Source organism: Acromyrmex echinatior, chromosome 8 (assembly GCF_024713525.1).
Source record: "Acromyrmex echinatior isolate Ae372 chromosome 8, ASM2471352v2, whole genome shotgun sequence".
NCBI lineage: Eukaryota > Metazoa > Arthropoda > Insecta > Hymenoptera > Formicidae > Acromyrmex > Acromyrmex echinatior.
This window is the reverse complement of record NC_141859.1, coordinates 11,597,195-11,613,970: the sequence shown is the minus strand read 5'-3', so window position 1 is coordinate 11,613,970 and position 16,776 is coordinate 11,597,195. Positions and strand designations below refer to the sequence as shown.

At 31.4% G+C, this 16,776-nt stretch overlaps 1 protein-coding gene and 1 pseudogene across 1 annotated transcript in view; one reads left to right on the top strand and one right to left on the bottom strand.

Annotated features, from left to right (window-relative positions):
- LOC105144711 (facilitated trehalose transporter Tret1) overlaps positions 1-16,528 on the bottom strand; it is a 32,167-nt gene extending 15,639 nt beyond the window's left edge. Inside the window, exons 1-2 of the mRNA XM_087408752.1 lie at positions 15,992-16,528; positions 11,518-11,720 (exon numbers count right to left, since the gene is read on the bottom strand). Of these exons, the coding sequence (XP_087264878.1) occupies positions 11,518-11,720; positions 15,992-16,210 (422 nt within the window). The 5' untranslated portion in view covers positions 16,211-16,528. The remainder of the gene's footprint in view (positions 1-11,517; positions 11,721-15,991) is intronic.
- On the top strand, positions 187-3,685 carry LOC147908764 (general transcription factor II-I repeat domain-containing protein 2-like; annotated as a pseudogene).
- Positions 16,529-16,776: the final 248 nt, after the last annotated feature.

Here is a 16,776-nt window from a genome sequence, read left to right as displayed (position 1 = left end):
CCCATATGTCTATTCCACTAAAAAAATATCGAAGAAGATAATAAGACATATGGCTCGAGAGTAAAATATTCTAATTAAACATTTAATTAAACACAGACATTATACTAAAAAGAAGGAAATAATATTCACAATTACACTATTATATTTTGCTTATATTTTTATACGTAGTATTATGAAACGTTCATGTGTAACTATCACACGCGTAACTCTACCATATGTAATATTATCATCTATTACAAACACTATTAGCACGCTATTTTTTTTTTTACGCACAATGTGAATCCCCAAAACTATATAATGTCGCATAAGACCTTTATACGTTTCTCTACCAAAAAATCGTTGAGAAACAATTTATTATAAATGATATAAAATTATATATAATAATAAAATCATGAGAACAATAAGATTGGAAACAAGACCGTTTATGTTAAATAACATTACTTTAAATACGAAGCGCCATTACGGTTTGAATGTTAAGATGTTGAATTATTATATATATTCATATAAATGAATTAATTTCATAAATGATAATTGCGTGCCGATATGATTGTCGGACTTTCAACGCAATCAATCTGAAATATTAATAATCTCCCCAAATTTCCCAAATTAATCTTAAAAAACAGTAATAAACTTATTGCGAAAAAGACTTGGGGCGCTCGCACGAAATGCAAGACATTCGGGTTCGACTTCCGGCCGAGGCAATATTTTTCGCAATAAGTTTATTACAGTTTTTTAATAATCGTTACCTTGAATATATTCTCGGCGATGGTAAGCAAACAGCTCATAAAGCCAAGCCGTCCATTCAAAACATGCGGATATCTCGCTCCTGCTCTAATCACGCTCTATCTCAAATGGCACGCGACACTCAAAAGATTGATCGCGCACATGTTTCGCGTATGACAATTCAGTTCGCTTTCCAATTCTGATCAATATGGATCATGTATCGCTATTCATTCGTAACGCTTCTTATCTCGAATCTGAAGTTCGAGCCACATCGAAGTTCCATCGCGTATTATCGCTGCATTTTTGTCACCTATCGTTCTCGGTATACGCGTACCGCAAGGGCATTCAGTGCACAAGGATTACTTGAATCTTCGGCGAGATTTGCCGGTCTCATTGCTGGTCGTAATACATTTTCTTTCGAACGGCTGTGAGAAACTACTCGTATCAAGTGTGAATTACCGTGCACACATCTAACCGAACGCATTAATTATCAGATTACGAGCATCGCTTACCGCCTACTTCGAACCAATCTTAATTCAACTCAACAATAAACTCTGAATTGTTACAACAAAAAGAGTCGTTATTACACACCGCCTTGGCGAGCGAGTCTTCCATCCAAGGTGACAACGTCACAAACTCACAAACACGCACCTGCTGCGCGCTGATATATAATTGTTTATTCTTCTTCGCTGTTCATCAAAGATCGCTTGCTAGCGATACGTGTATGACGTGTACGTTAAAGATCTTATTCGAGATTATTAAAATACAGAGTTTTGGGAATTCGTACTGTAAATTTATAAAAATAGAAGGTACTATTAGCATGATAATAGTGTTAGTATTACATGTGATTGTGCTACGTATGATAGTTCTATATATGATAGTGCTACGTGTGATAATTTTATCTATGATAGAGTTATATAATGCTGCATTTCACAATACTACAAGCGAAATATCCACTACTATAAAAAAAAGTACAAGTATAAAACTTGTGAATATTATTTCTTTTTTTCTGGTATATTACTACTAAATGCGTTTAGAAAATGGATAAACGTGCAATCTTTTGATAAGACGTGGAAAATTTTTTTTTTGCATCTATTCATAATAAAACCATCTATCTTTTGTATGGTCATCAACCGGTCATCTGTCGTAAAAAAATATATTAATTTTTATAGACATTGTAGTATTAAACATTCAAGTGAATATTTAAAATATGTGGACAAGGAGAAATTCGATTTGATTGAGGGATTAAAATTAGATCATCAACAAGGTTGTAGTTCGAGTCCTTTTGTCGCGTGAGATAATGCTATACCATCAGAAAAAGCTCTTACAGCGTCATACACAATTTCGAATTTAACTGCAAAAAATTTAAAGCCGTTCAGTGATGGAAAATTTGTAAAAGAATATCTCATCGCAGTAGAAGAGTTGTTCGGAAATTCTGTGACTCTTGAAGAAACTAGCAGCATTAAGTGACAAAACTGTAAAATCAAGAATTGATGCTTCTTTTTTAGAAAAAAAATTAAAATCTTTATTAGCATCTTACTCTTTCTTCTCATTATGTCTCGATGAAAGCACCGATTATTAGCATGAGTCAATTGAGTATTTTTGCTTGAATTGTGCAAAACGATTTCTCACATATTGAAGATTTAGATTTAGTGCCATGCATAATACAACAAGGGGAGTGATATTTTCGAAGCTGTTAATCAAAGTCTTCAAAAATTTGATATTGATTTTTCGAAGTTCGGCGATCGTAACCGATGGTGCAAAAGCAATGATAAGTTCGAAAAATGGATTCTTCGATCTAATAAAGCAGTGAGATTTAAAATTTTCTGTTATTCATTGCATCATACATCAAGAAGCGTTATGCAGAAAAGTTGTAAAATTATGCACTGCAATGCAAATCGTCACAAAAATTAACGTTAATTAAAGGCAGTCAAAAATTCCTTTCTCATCAAGAATTTCAAAACTTTCTTGGGGAGCATAATGCTATTTACACGGATGTGCTTGTAAATTCTGTATCGTGAAATTCGATGACTCAGCGCAGAGAAATGTTTAGAAAAATTCTTTGCAATAAGAAAAGAGATCTTTCTTTTTACAAGATTAGCTTCCTGCTGATATAATAAATGCTGCTGAGTAATAAATTTAAATTTTAGATTCACTTTGAGCTTGCTCTAATAACTGACATGACGAATCATTTAAATATTTTAAACTTAAAGCTACAAAAAACTAACCAAACCATTTTGGAACTTATTAGTTATATCGATTCCTTCTGCAGAAAGCTGACATTATTTAAAAATCATTTAGAAAATAATAACCTTCATTTTTTTCCCCTCCTGCCAGATTTTTTCTGAAGAACACGGCAAAAAGTGTTCAAAAAACAATTTAATATAATTGAATCTTTAATAAGTCAATTTAATATGCGTTTCAATGATTTCAAAACATTAAGACAAGATTTAATTCTTTTTGAAAATCCTCTCAAATCCAGAAACAAAGTCTAGAATTTCAGAAAGAACTTTGCGATTTACAATGTGATATTTCTATAAAAATACGACAAGAAAAGGGGATCGAGTTTTTCAAAATTTTAGATGTATTGCGTTACCTACGACTAAGAAATTTTGTTCTTCGAATTTTTTCTATGTTTGGGGCCACATATCTTTGCAAATGTTTCTTTTCTAAAATGAAGTTTATGAAAACAGATAAATATTCTCGTCTGAACGCTGCATCATTATCTTCGTTGATGCAAATTAGTTCATCTACAATTCCTGTGGATATATCATCTTCACCGTGCAAACGATCCAGAAGATCAAATTATTGTAACTATTTAGAAAATTAGTCGACTTCTCTTGTTTGTATGTAATTAAATGTTTTACACTATAAAATATTTTACTCTCAAGTCGTATAGTTTATCTTCATCGATTTTTTAATGGATTAGGCCTATTAGGGAAACCACTTAAAAAAAAAACGCATCTGCAATAGTACCTCAAAGATGATAAAGAAAACTATTATCTAAATTTTAATTATCATACACTATTGTCATTATAAAAATTATATTAAAAGTAAAATTTTTTACAAGTTTCTCCTGAAGGTACGCTATCAGCGTATTAAGAGACACTCCTGAGGCATAGCGTCAGCCGCGTCGGCGGCTCGACTGTCGAGCGGCAAGCGATAGTGGAGGAACAATGAGCATCGCTTCGGAAATCGGCCCGAAATGAGCAACTGCTATAGAATTTAAATTATGGTTTCTATCCGCGATGCCGCAAAGCTCTGTGTCAGTCGAGCTTTGAGCTGTCGAGCGTGACAAAGCAAAACACACGTGACAATTTGTATTTGAATCATTAGAATTTATGAACAAATGAGTATTATTTGGGCTACAGAAGAATATTATTAATGAATTCAATCGCTTGCATTACAAATTATATCAGTGCATACTAAAAGCTGTTCCAATAGTGAAGTTAAATGTAAAAGTAGTAATTGTTGAGATTATCCTTCAGTACACCTCCGATGTTAATTAAGTTTATTCGATACGTTTTTGCATGAAATGAATGAATTTCGTAAATAAAGTAAGTCGCTCTGCTCCGTAATGGAAATATTAATCGTTATAGTGAAGACTATTCACGTTAGGAAATCTCTGTCACGTCGATAGAGATGGCATAGAGATAGATATAAGAATATGTAAGTGAAGCTATAATAATATCTGCTTCAATATTACACAAGTTCTTTGTTTTAAAAATAAATTCTCTGCTTTAAAAACACAATTTTTCTGTTTTAAAAATATAAATTCTCTGTTTGGAAAATCCTGGTATAGCAAAGTCTATAGAAACAGATTTTGAGCAGGGCTTGCAATTTTTGATTGCAGAAAGGCAATAAATTGTACCCAAAGCTTGCATTATCTGACATTTCCTGGTGAGAATTTTTCATATAATTTTTTACAATTTCTATATAATTTTTCAGAATTTCTCAATAATTTTATAACTTTCTCACATTTTTTATACGAATTGAAAAATTTCTCAGAAAATTTACATCTTTTCTCAGAATTTTTCATATAATGGGCAAATCAATAAATAACCCGTGTTAATAATGAAAACGCAAGCTTTTCACAAAATTTTTTTTTATTTTTCAACGTAATCCCCTTTTAGGAGAATACACTTTTTCCAACGCTTCTGCCATTTTTTTAACCTCTCAGAAAAATACGATTTGTTGAACTCTGCAAAATAGGCCTCTGTTTCGGCGATGAATTTCTTTCCACCGAGCCATTTTTTCCAAGTTTGGAAACAAGAAGAAGTCACAGAGGGCTAAATCCGGAGAGTACATGCGGCAGCAATTCGTAGCGCAATTCGATCAATTTGGCTATGGCGATTGTGGAGGTGTGAGCAATCGCGGCACCCATCAGGCCGACAGCTTTTTCATTCCCAAGTTATCATGCAAAATATTGAATGAATCACTCTGAAATTTTGTATGGTGTCGTTTGAAAGATGGTAGTATACGATAGTAATGCCAACTTGCATCAGTAACGTCGCCTGTCTTGAAACACAGGTACTTATTGATTTGCCTACGTATGTTAATTATGAAATACCGTAAGATTTTTAATATTTTTTGTAAGTATAATTTCTGATAAAATGTTACAAAATCTAAAAAAAACTTAAAAATACTTTTTAATTAAAGTTAAATTTAAATTTAAATTTAAAAATTATGGGATGAGAAATTTCGGAATATTTCAGAATTCACTTGTATGAGAAGATTGTCTGAGAGAAGATGTAAACTTTCCAAATATTTCTGAGTATTTTTGAAAAATGTTCCATTAGCATAAAAATTATGAGAAAAATTTTCACCAGGGTTAGCAAATTGCTATCAGAAATATGATAAAGCTTGTTAGACATGCTTTGCCAGCAGATTGATAGCAGAAAATGAACAAAGTCCTACATAACCTGACGGCAGATTGAGAGTAGATTGAGAAGAAAATTCTGCTCGTTTTTTGCCAATTTGCTGACACAGCTTGTCAGCAGGTTTTATCGACAAAGCCATAGCCAAAAGCGGATACACAGCCATACACAGATGGTTATAATTTCGTAATCAAAATCTAATCGAGTTTGCTGCTAATCTGGTCCCAAATTTGCTAATGTTTTGCTATCAGGAAACATATACAATTATTTTCTATATAATTTTTAGTTTTACAGCAGAGAATTTGTTTTGATTAGTTTTGATATTATCTATTTTAAAAACAAATTCTTTGCTTTAAAAACAAATTCTCTATTATAAAAACAAAAATTATTAGAAAAATAATTTAAAAGCAGAAAATTAGTGTTTTTAAAAAAGAATTTTTTTAAGTAGAAAATTTGTGTTTAAAAGTCTGAAAGAATTTGTGCAACCCTTAATGCTATCGATAAATTTCCTCACCTGAATATGTCAACTTCAAGCGAAAACAAACTGTTCCGTTTGTTTTTGCTTTACAATTAATTCCAAGATCTTTTCTGGGAGTAATGCATTAAATTACGCTAGAATAAGCAAATTACGCTAGCAATAATCACATTCTAGTTTTATAATAATAACGTAGCAAATTATATTATTATTATATGACTATTATATAATATCTCAAGTTACATGTTATATTTATTATATATTATATAGCTGCAATGGTTTGTGAATGGGAAATTACAACTAAGTAGACGTAGAATGTCATGCACGCGTTATCTGTTATATTCTGTTATATGGAAGTAATATAATAGTTATATATTTATGTTTGTTAACATTTTATTTGGCTGTATAAATTTCGAGTTACAAAGTTAAATAATAACATGACATTTTGTTCAAGTGGCCTACTAAGCGTGTTGATTATTAATAGCTTTTTTCGAGATTTCCACATCAAAATAATTATTCCATAAGTCGATTGTAGCTTTACTGTTAATGTATAGTTAATGTATAGTTAATGTATATATTTATATTGTAGAGGAGACTGGAACTAGTAGACTCATTTTTCAGTTTCGAATTTTTACAGACGAAATTAAGGCTTCTGACTACTCAGCCAGCAACACAGAATCAGATGACGGTCTGATGAAACTGTAGCCCCACACACACAAGCACGAGTCCATGTTTCGACGCGCCAAAAGCGAGCACATGTACATGGACTCATGCTTATATGTGTATTACTCGCCACGATAAATAGTTGAACTTATAGATGTGGAAAAGTGACGATAAATAGTTGAACTTATAGGTGTGGAAAAGTGACGAAATTTATATTGCATATCATTTCGTTATTATTTGTTTAATTGTGAAAATATGACGTGTCTCGTATTTATCAAAGTCATAATTATCGACAAAAACTAAAGTTATCTTGGAATTTTATATGTAAAAAATTTTATATATATTTTACTCGTTTCAACAACTGTCAGACCGTGTGTTTCTGCCCGAATATAGGCTTTGCGTGCCTTTTACGACCATTTACTGACTGTCAAGGGAGAAAAATACAGTTTTCGTCGATTTTTACAAGTATTTTAAAACGTGTTGTCCTGTCATTTCGTTTCATCCAAATTATCTTTATTTAAAAATGGCATTAAACATAAATTAACGTGTATTTCTCGCTTTTGACGTCACAATTCCAATATGGCCGCGATTAGTCAGGAGTCTTAAGAGACTTATCGAAAAAATGAATTCTACATCAGTTATTACATACATTTGACTATTTAATAATATTTAAATAATAAGGAGAAATTAATAACTATGAAAAAAACTAATAACTACGAAAATAATATGAAACAAATGCATTTTTCTAATGCATTTTATCTGAATCAACTAGCTCCGGGACCGGAGTAAAGTGACTAATAGTATGGGATAATTTGACTAAGATTATTAAAATGAAGATTAATGTATTTAAACTACATTTTTGGCTACATATTAATAAAACTTTTATAAAAATATATTTTAAATATATTTTACACAAACATTCGCTTCACAGGGCAGAATAATGCTTCTTTTTGCTAAATTCGTTCGTTTTGTGCAAAAACACATCGAATGCGTCTTATTTTATCGAGATTAGACGTGATGGAACTAAATTTATAACATTTACCACTGAGATAAATCTTTTTAAAGGAATATTGAGGTATTATAAAAGTCGTCACTAAATGAGTCATACAACCCTATGCTGTGGTTAGCTTACCATCCTCATCTGTTTATTCTTTAAAAACATTAATAGTATACGATAATAAAGACAAATAAACGAAAAAAATCTTTTGAACTTTATTTAGTAAAAACTACATTCACTATCTAAATGGAAATCAAATATTTCAGACAATTGCATATGACTGTAAAGCAAAAACTTTAAGAATGAAAATATTTATTTACATGTACGATTTTTTAAAATTATACACTGAAATGAAAGATTAGCTGCTGCAGCCAATTTTAAAATGCTATACATATTTCTATGACAGATATATTCGAGATTACAGCAGACTGAGCGGCAGTCGCTGCTGCGTGCTCAATCAAACACGTTTATCTCGCTTGTTTTGTTTTTAAGCATAACCTCGATTATTATACTTACTCCTATAGTCTATATTGACTCGAGTCTCTCCTACGACAGATTTTCAATATTAAGTAGCCTATATGTAGAAAAAATTATATATATATATATATATATATATATATATATATATATACAATATATAGGTTTTTTCTTTTTAATCTAGCCAAGCGAATATTTCAAATGCTGTTGAGTTTATAGAAAAATGTGTCAGACAAAAGTTGTAGAGTGCGAAGGGGGACATAAGATGGTGGCCTTGAGTTTTAATGAAAGTCAAACTGAAGGTCATTTCAAGGTCAATTTTGATTTTTTTTAATGGAATGTAGTTTTTTCATTGCATATTCTAAAAGAGCATAAAATTCTGCGTTAAAGTTGTCTGACACGTTTTTCATGAAAATCCATTTTATTGTGGAAATTTAAGCAAAAAAATTCGTAAAATGAATCATGCATCAAGTTGTACATGTTCAGGAACATTTTTCGTTCTTAGAATTACCCAGAATCAACGGCGTGACGAAAATCTGATCCCATTGGGGTGCTTGATTTACATGAGTCCCCTAGCCTCTCACTACGTATCAAATTTTTGTATAATAACATTACAGGTGATGTTCAAAAAACGTCTCCTCCAACGGCTACATGTGTAATCGACATTGAAGTGAAAGCGTTCTTCGTAACATTTCTTCAGGAATTAATGCCATTGCATTACTCATGCGATTCTGCATGTTATCGGGAGTTGTTGGCTCTGTAGCAAAAGCAATCCCTTTCACATAACCCCATAAAAAATAATCGCACGATGTAAGATCTGGTGAATTCGGTGACCAGCGATTGAAACCATTTCTGCCTATCCAACGTTGAGAAAACCTTTCATTTAAATAATCTCGAACAACACCTGCAGAGTGTGCCGGGGCGCCATCGTGTTGGAACCACATGTCCCTGCGTGTTTGCAAATTGATGTCTTCCATCAACCCAAAATCATTTTGCAAAAACTGCAGGTACATCGCTCCATTTAAATTGTATTTAAAAAGTGGTCCAACAACTTGCCCATCTAATATTCCGCACCAAGTATTGACTCTCCATTGGTGCTGATTGTCTGCGCGACGTAACCAAAAGGGATTAACGTCTGCATAGTAATGGGAGATTTAAAGCTCCGTTATTGTGGAATGAGGCCTCATTGCTAAAAAGCATCCTGTCGAAAAAAGTGTTATCTTCTTCCAGTTTTTGCAAAGCCCACTAATAAAATTGAACCCGTATCCCTTTCTGATCATCAGTCAAAGTCTGATGTCTTTCAATGTGATACGGGTGGAAGTGATTCACCCTTAAAACTCGGTTTACTGTAGGAAAAGAGGTGTTCAATTCGAGGCTGATTTTGAGCTGACTTAATGTTGAATACAACCATCCCCAAAATAGCGATATTCAACACGGTGTCCTCTGTGCGATCTTTTTTCTTTCGTTGATGTCTCAATCGACCATCACGTGCTCTAGCGATGAGATTTGAAATTGTTTGACGAGAAGGATGTCGACGATTTGAAAATCGAAGTGCATAAAGACGAGCACATTCTCTAGCATTTTCATTACTTCTGCCGTATTCAATTATTATGTCTACTTTCCGTGAATAATCACCCATTGTTGCAATGCTCGTTAAAACTTAAAATGTATCTCATACGGTGACATTTTATGAAGCATATAGTATGAATAATTCTGTTAAATCATGTAAGTAATTGACCGATACTTCTTTCTTTTGTAATGACTGAAATGTTGCCCAAGGATGAGCTCAATACGATGTAAGAATGCAATAATGGACGTACGAACATAAATGAACGATGATGCCCGCGTATGTCCGAGATTATTTAAATGAAAGGTTTCCTTAACATTGAGTAGGCAGAAATGGTTTCATTCGCTGGCCACCGAATTCACCAGATCTTACATCGTGCGATTATTTTTTATGGGGTTACGTGAAAGAAATGGCTTTTGCTACAGAGCCAACAACTCCCGATAACATGCAGAATCGCATACGTGAATGCAATGGCATTAATTCCTGAAGAAATGTTACGAAGAACGACGCTTTCACTTCAACGTCGATTGCACATGTGCCTAGCCGTTGGAGGAGATGTTTTTGAACATCTCCTGTAATGTTACAGTAGTCTGATACGTAGTGAGAGGCAAGGGGACTCACTTTAATCAAGCACCCCGAACGTGAGAAGCAAGGGGACTCACGTAAATCAAACACCCCGAACGTGAGAGGCAAGGGGACTCATGTAAATCAAGCATCCCAATGGGATCAGATTTTCGTCACGCCGTTGATTCTGGGTAATTCTAAGAACGAAAAATCATGAACATGTACAACTTGATGCATGATTCTTTTTAGGAATTTTTTTGCTTAAATTTCCACAATAAAATGGATTTTCATGAAAAACGTGTCAGACAACTTTAACGCAGAATTTTATGCTCTTTCAGAATATGCAATGAAAAATACTATATTCCATTAAAACAATCAAAGTTGACCTTGAAATGACCTTCAGTTTGACCTTCATCAAAAACTCAAGACCACCATCTTGTGTCCCCCTCCGCACTCTACAACTTTTATCTGATACATTTTTCTATAAACTCAACAGCATTTGAAATATTCGCCTGACTAGATTAAAAAGAAACACTCTGTACACATTCTACATTAATTTATTTTTTTATTTATTTTGTCACCAAATATTATTTTTTTTTTAACAAAAAATTTTTATTCTATTTTTATGGAAGGCCATATTACCACCTCTGTTTTTCTCCAAGCCATTATGCAATGTTGCCACTTTTTTATACATAGTGCACAAAGGAATAAATACTTCGTAATTTTGAATTTAAAATCAATCGAACAATATTTTGACCAATGTAATCGTTAAGTTTTAAATTTAAATATTGATTATATTAATCAAATTATTGTACAAAATTCGCCGGTGCCATGATATCACCTTCTCCTCTATTAATGTCTCTCTGTTAAATTGGTATAAAATATAGGGTTTGTTTTTTAGGGTTGAATTAGTGTACACTTTTGAAACTTAAGTGGGATAGAGAATATATGTTTAATGTTTGACGAAAATGATAAAGAGAATTCTAGTGCAGTCTAGTGCAGGAATAAAGAAACAGACCTATATTTAATTGTAATTAAAAATTGAACAATGCTAAAGATAAAAATGAAAGAAACATTAAAATAATAATATATAATTAATATTGGATATATAATTATTGTAATTAAGTTTATAAATTTTGTTAGAAATATAACGTATAGTCATTGTTATAAGTACCTCCATATAGTATTGTATTCATTTAATACGTGGGCGATTACGAAGGCATACATAATTCCGCAGTTAATTAAAAGATGAAAGTATATAAGAAGTCGTTCTCGTGAATTCTGATCTGCAATTTCTGCGATGTAAATCGGCGTCAGAATGCAAAATGCTCCACCACTCATACCACATACGAATCGACCAATTATAAGGAGAGAAATCTGTACAAATTTAGTTTAGTTATTATACATCATTTTTATTAGTTGTAAAATTTAATAAAATGTTACAACATTAAAACAATTTTATGATATTTGAACTAATTTGATTAGTTTTTGTTGTTAAAATTTAATATTGAGACGAAGTAACGTAAAATACTACACATTAAGATTGCTTTAGCAAAAACTTATTTACTCTCACTTTATTTTCGTGCAATTTATTAGACATAATGTATTATACACAAATAACGTTTTGACAAAAAAAGGATATTAAGTTAGAACTGTTTTTCAGCCAAAATGAAAAAATTCCGAGATATACAAATTATATATAATATTATGTTAAAAGACTATTTATATACGGGATTGGATAAGTTAATGTTTTTTTTAAACTAAATTAAGTTAAAGTTAATGATTTATAAAATTAATAAAATTAAGTTGAAAGTTGAAGGAATAAAGAATTAACTTAATAAAAGTTAAGATTAAATTAACTTAAGTTAATTAAAAAAAAGTTAATTTTGAAAAAAATTATTTTTGAGATCAGAATATTCTAATTTTTCTTAAAATGAAATTACTTTAAATAACCCTTACAAATATAGATTATTAGGCAAATTTAATTTTATATCTACATGTAAGTTATTTATATATAATAAGAGTCACACTATAAGGTGTTTTTGTCAAGATTTTGCGAGAGAGAAGGGTATATGTTTGTTTTATTTCTCTTTCTTTAACTTTTGAAATGACTGTTCATGCATGTTTACGACTACCTCGATTAGATATTTGTTACAAAAATATACATAAAAATTTGGAAAATTAGTGGATATGCAACTCTGTTCTACAACAATTCTCCATCTAAGACTCATTTCATATTTATGTTGTTGAAATATTAGAGGTACAAATAAGTTCGTGCGGTTTTGAAAGAGATGGCGTAACTACTGTTTCATTCCACCGTTCCGTATTTCTAAGTATGCGTTGGATAGCTGTCATTAGTAGGTATTAAGTTCAGTATGTGTCATTTGTTCGAATTGTAAACAACAATATTTTTACTTCGTCAAATATGTCGAACTTTGTACCAAATAAAGTGTTTTTGCAGAGAGTTTTACTGCATTACTTCAATATGAAGAAAAGTGCTGCCGAAAGTCATCGTATTTTAGTGGAAGTTTATGGTGACCATGCTCTATCTGAGCGAACGTGTCAGAAGTGGTTTGCACGGTTTAAGAGTGGTGACTTTGACTTGGAAGACCAAGAGCGTGCCGGATGTCCAAGAAAGTTTGAAGACGCAGAATTAGAGGCATTACTCGATGAAGATCCATGTCAAACGCAAGAAGAGCTTGCATTATCATTGGAAGTGACTCTGATTACATTGTAACCGATTTTTCACAATAAAGCCCCAAATTTCGAGAAAAAACCGCACGAACTTATTTGTACCCCTAATATAACGTTTATGATACCTAAAATTAGTATGATTCAAATATAAACAGGAATTGATAAAATCTAGCGAGTCAATAAAAACTGGCTGCCGTATGGTGTGACTCTTATTACAGAGTCTCTCATCATAAAATCATTGAACTTCTTCTAAATTAATTCTCTAATATTCAAGACTTTATAGAAAAAAAATATTAGCATTAAAAAAAATAGAAAAATTTTCAATTAAGTTAAAAGTTATTAACTTTTTAACTTTTAATATTTCAACTAATTAATACCCAATCTTGCTATATAGGATATGTACTGCTCAAAAAAGTTATGGTATAGAAAAATTGTGGACAAAAATACATCAAATTTGACTAACAATAACGAAAAATTATCATAAAATGTTTTTTTTTAAATTACAGCTTGAAATTTCTACTTTGAGACGCTATGGCCAGAGTGTATATATATATATATATATAAGTTTGATGCACTATTAACTATCAAAATATGAAGATGTGTATTTGTCATATTGAAAATTGTAAAGTATGACGGAATACATGGACTTTGTAAAATTTTTTGGAGGAATGCCATTTGCAGCGGCATAAAGTTCAAACTTTCCCCTTTAATTTAAAAAAAAGCTAGTTGCTGTTATTTTTTTCGCAATTACAACACTCTAAAATTATCCTTGCATTTTTTAACATATACTATATTACCTGCATTACCGAATATGCATGACAAGATTGCTGCATAAATGTTGTACATCGTATTTCTGTGTGCGTGTGTGTGTGTGTGTGTGTGTGTGTGTGTGTGTGTGTGTGTGTGTGTGTGTAGATTTTACACATCGTGTTTTTGCGTGTAAATTTCAGTAACGCGTGTTGCCTTCGCGTTGCTCGATTACTGCTTGCTCGATTCCTCATATTAATGCAAGCCCTAATTTCTTTTTTTTTTCTGCGGAATGTCATTTCAGATTTGTATTAAATAATGATTGATTAAGAGATAGATTAAGAAATTTGGCAAAACAACCTGTCAATCTCAGAGACCTATCATAAGCTCCAGTGTACAAATGAGTGATACACTCATTATTAACACTGTTATTAACATTCAGGCGAGTGTACATATACAGCTTACATGCACACATACGTGCGCGCGCGTGTACAGCAGGTACACACATTCTAACGAACGCGCGTGCCCGTGTGCAAATATAATTTCAAACAATTACATCTTAGAATTGTTATGGTTTAAAGTGATAATGATAGCATTACAATTCACAATTCATCATTATTTTGTATAAAAAACTTTTTTTTAATTGTCATAACTTGACAAAAAATTATCGAGTTTTGCAAACACGCATTTTGAAAGGGAGATTTTAAAATTTCACGCCCTTTTTATCCCATTAAGCTGCGTCAATTGCTTTACTCTTTGCTAACTCCAGAAACAGGAGATTCTACTTGTTAATTTTGCACGTGCTCACTCTATCATTGGCCATTCGAAAATTATTGGTGCCACTCAATCGCATTAGAAGTTTCTTAAAATACTTCGTTTTCGTTCTTTAAATATCTCTGTATCATAATTATTTACTGAGTTACAAGCATTGGAAGTTTCGTAAATTTTTCTAATTTTTCTGCTGTATCGCTTCTTTTTTTGACTAATAATAAGTATATATACACAGGGTGTTCCATAAGTTTTTGCTGAGCGCTTTTGCATAGATAGAGCGGACTAAACTAAATCGAAAAGTCCTCTTTTTGCAATTTTTGCAATGGTTAACGAAATATTAATTACTAAAAATTGCTAAATATTGGTTTTCAATGACTTTTTACTTAAATACCAACAACTTTAGAAAAACAGCGAGAGACAAAAATTGTTTGTTTTTTTTCTTATAAAGTTCTGAGAATTTTTCAGAATTTTTTAATATTGTATTTTTTTTCATATTGATAAAAATAAAAAAAATGTATTACTAAAAAGTTAATTCTGAAAAATTCTGAAAAAATTTTTAGAGTTCTATGAGAAGAAAATAAATAATTTTTGTCTCTTGCAATTTTTCAGTGAAGTTGATAGTATCTGAATAAAAAATTATTGAAGACCAATATTCGGCAATTTTTGTAATATCGCTTATGGGAAAACATCGGGACTATAAAAAATCATGATAAGAAGTCAATAAAATTAATGTTATCACTTTTAATAATAAAAAATTTATTAATAAAGTTTATTAATAAAAAATTATTAACTGAAACATTAAATTATCCCGGAAATTAAACAACAAATGTTTGTTGCTTAAACAAATATAATTTAGAGAAATATTTTCAAGCGATTAACGAACGACAAATAATCTGATACAAAATAATTGTTTGATTCCAAATTATAGTTTTGATAAATATTCTATTTAAAGGAGCTTCCTTTCCAATGACCTTGACCTTGACAAAGTCATGACTCTGAATGACTTCCAACAAGTTTTAGCCGTCACTCATTACTTGTTAAAAATTTATTAACAAAGAAAATTACAATATTAAATTTATAATATTAGTATTAATATTAATATTAATAATAATATTAATATTAAAGTTATAATATTAAAAACTATTCTTTATCCTTCCTTATGTAATAACTTTTCACGCGAAGCTACTTTCACCTCACCTCCCCCTCCTGCTTCATAAGCTCATGACTTCCACGCGAAGTGACCCCCCCAGCGAACTCACCCCAGCTCCTCCCCTGCTTAGGGGCGCACGACTTCCATATGAAATAACTCCCACCCATCACTCGGCACTATTTAAATAACCCTTTATTATGACATGTAATTTGTACATTTCGGAACTTTTTCATTTTGGCCGAGAAACAGTCCCAACTTTACATCCTTCTTTAACATTACGGCATACTTTTTGACCGGCGCAGCAAATAAACATCCAACCGACGATGAATACTGGTATAGTCAAGGACATGGCTGTGATACGGCTGAAATACTTGATAAAAAAAAGTATAAACATCACGCCGATACAAGCACCAACATTCACTATACCACCGATAATGCCGATTTCGGTATCGCTAACATTTAAGATGTTTCGAAGAGTTTCCCCGGCGCTAGAATTCCATCCCATTGTGACACCAAGAGCGAAACCGCCGAGAGAAGCTAAATTTTTAAACAACAAAAATCAATATTTTATTGTACTTAATATGTACAAATATGTGCTTAAAAGAATTATATTAGCTCTGAAAGTGAATCCATTTAAATATATTCAAATATGATTCATACAAATATATTCAAATGTGAGTGAACAATTTATGTTACTTACTATTATTTTTTCCTTTTTTTAATATATTGTTCAATTTCTTAATAATCTATTTTTCTTAATATATTATGAAACAATTCAATGCTCGAATTCGAATTATGTGTAATATATTTCAAAATATTATGCGCGTACAATGATAGGATATTTTTTCTCACTTATAGCATTACATCATATATGTGATGGTATGTTTATCTACATGAAAATGATTAGACTTAAAACTTTATCGAAATCATAATTATACAAACATTCTAAACAGAATTATTAAAAAAGATATTCTTAATATTTTAAGTCACAAGACATTCTTGGCATTTTAAGTATTTTAATAACATAATTTTTAACAAAAAGCATATGAATTATTGTTATATATTCAATTA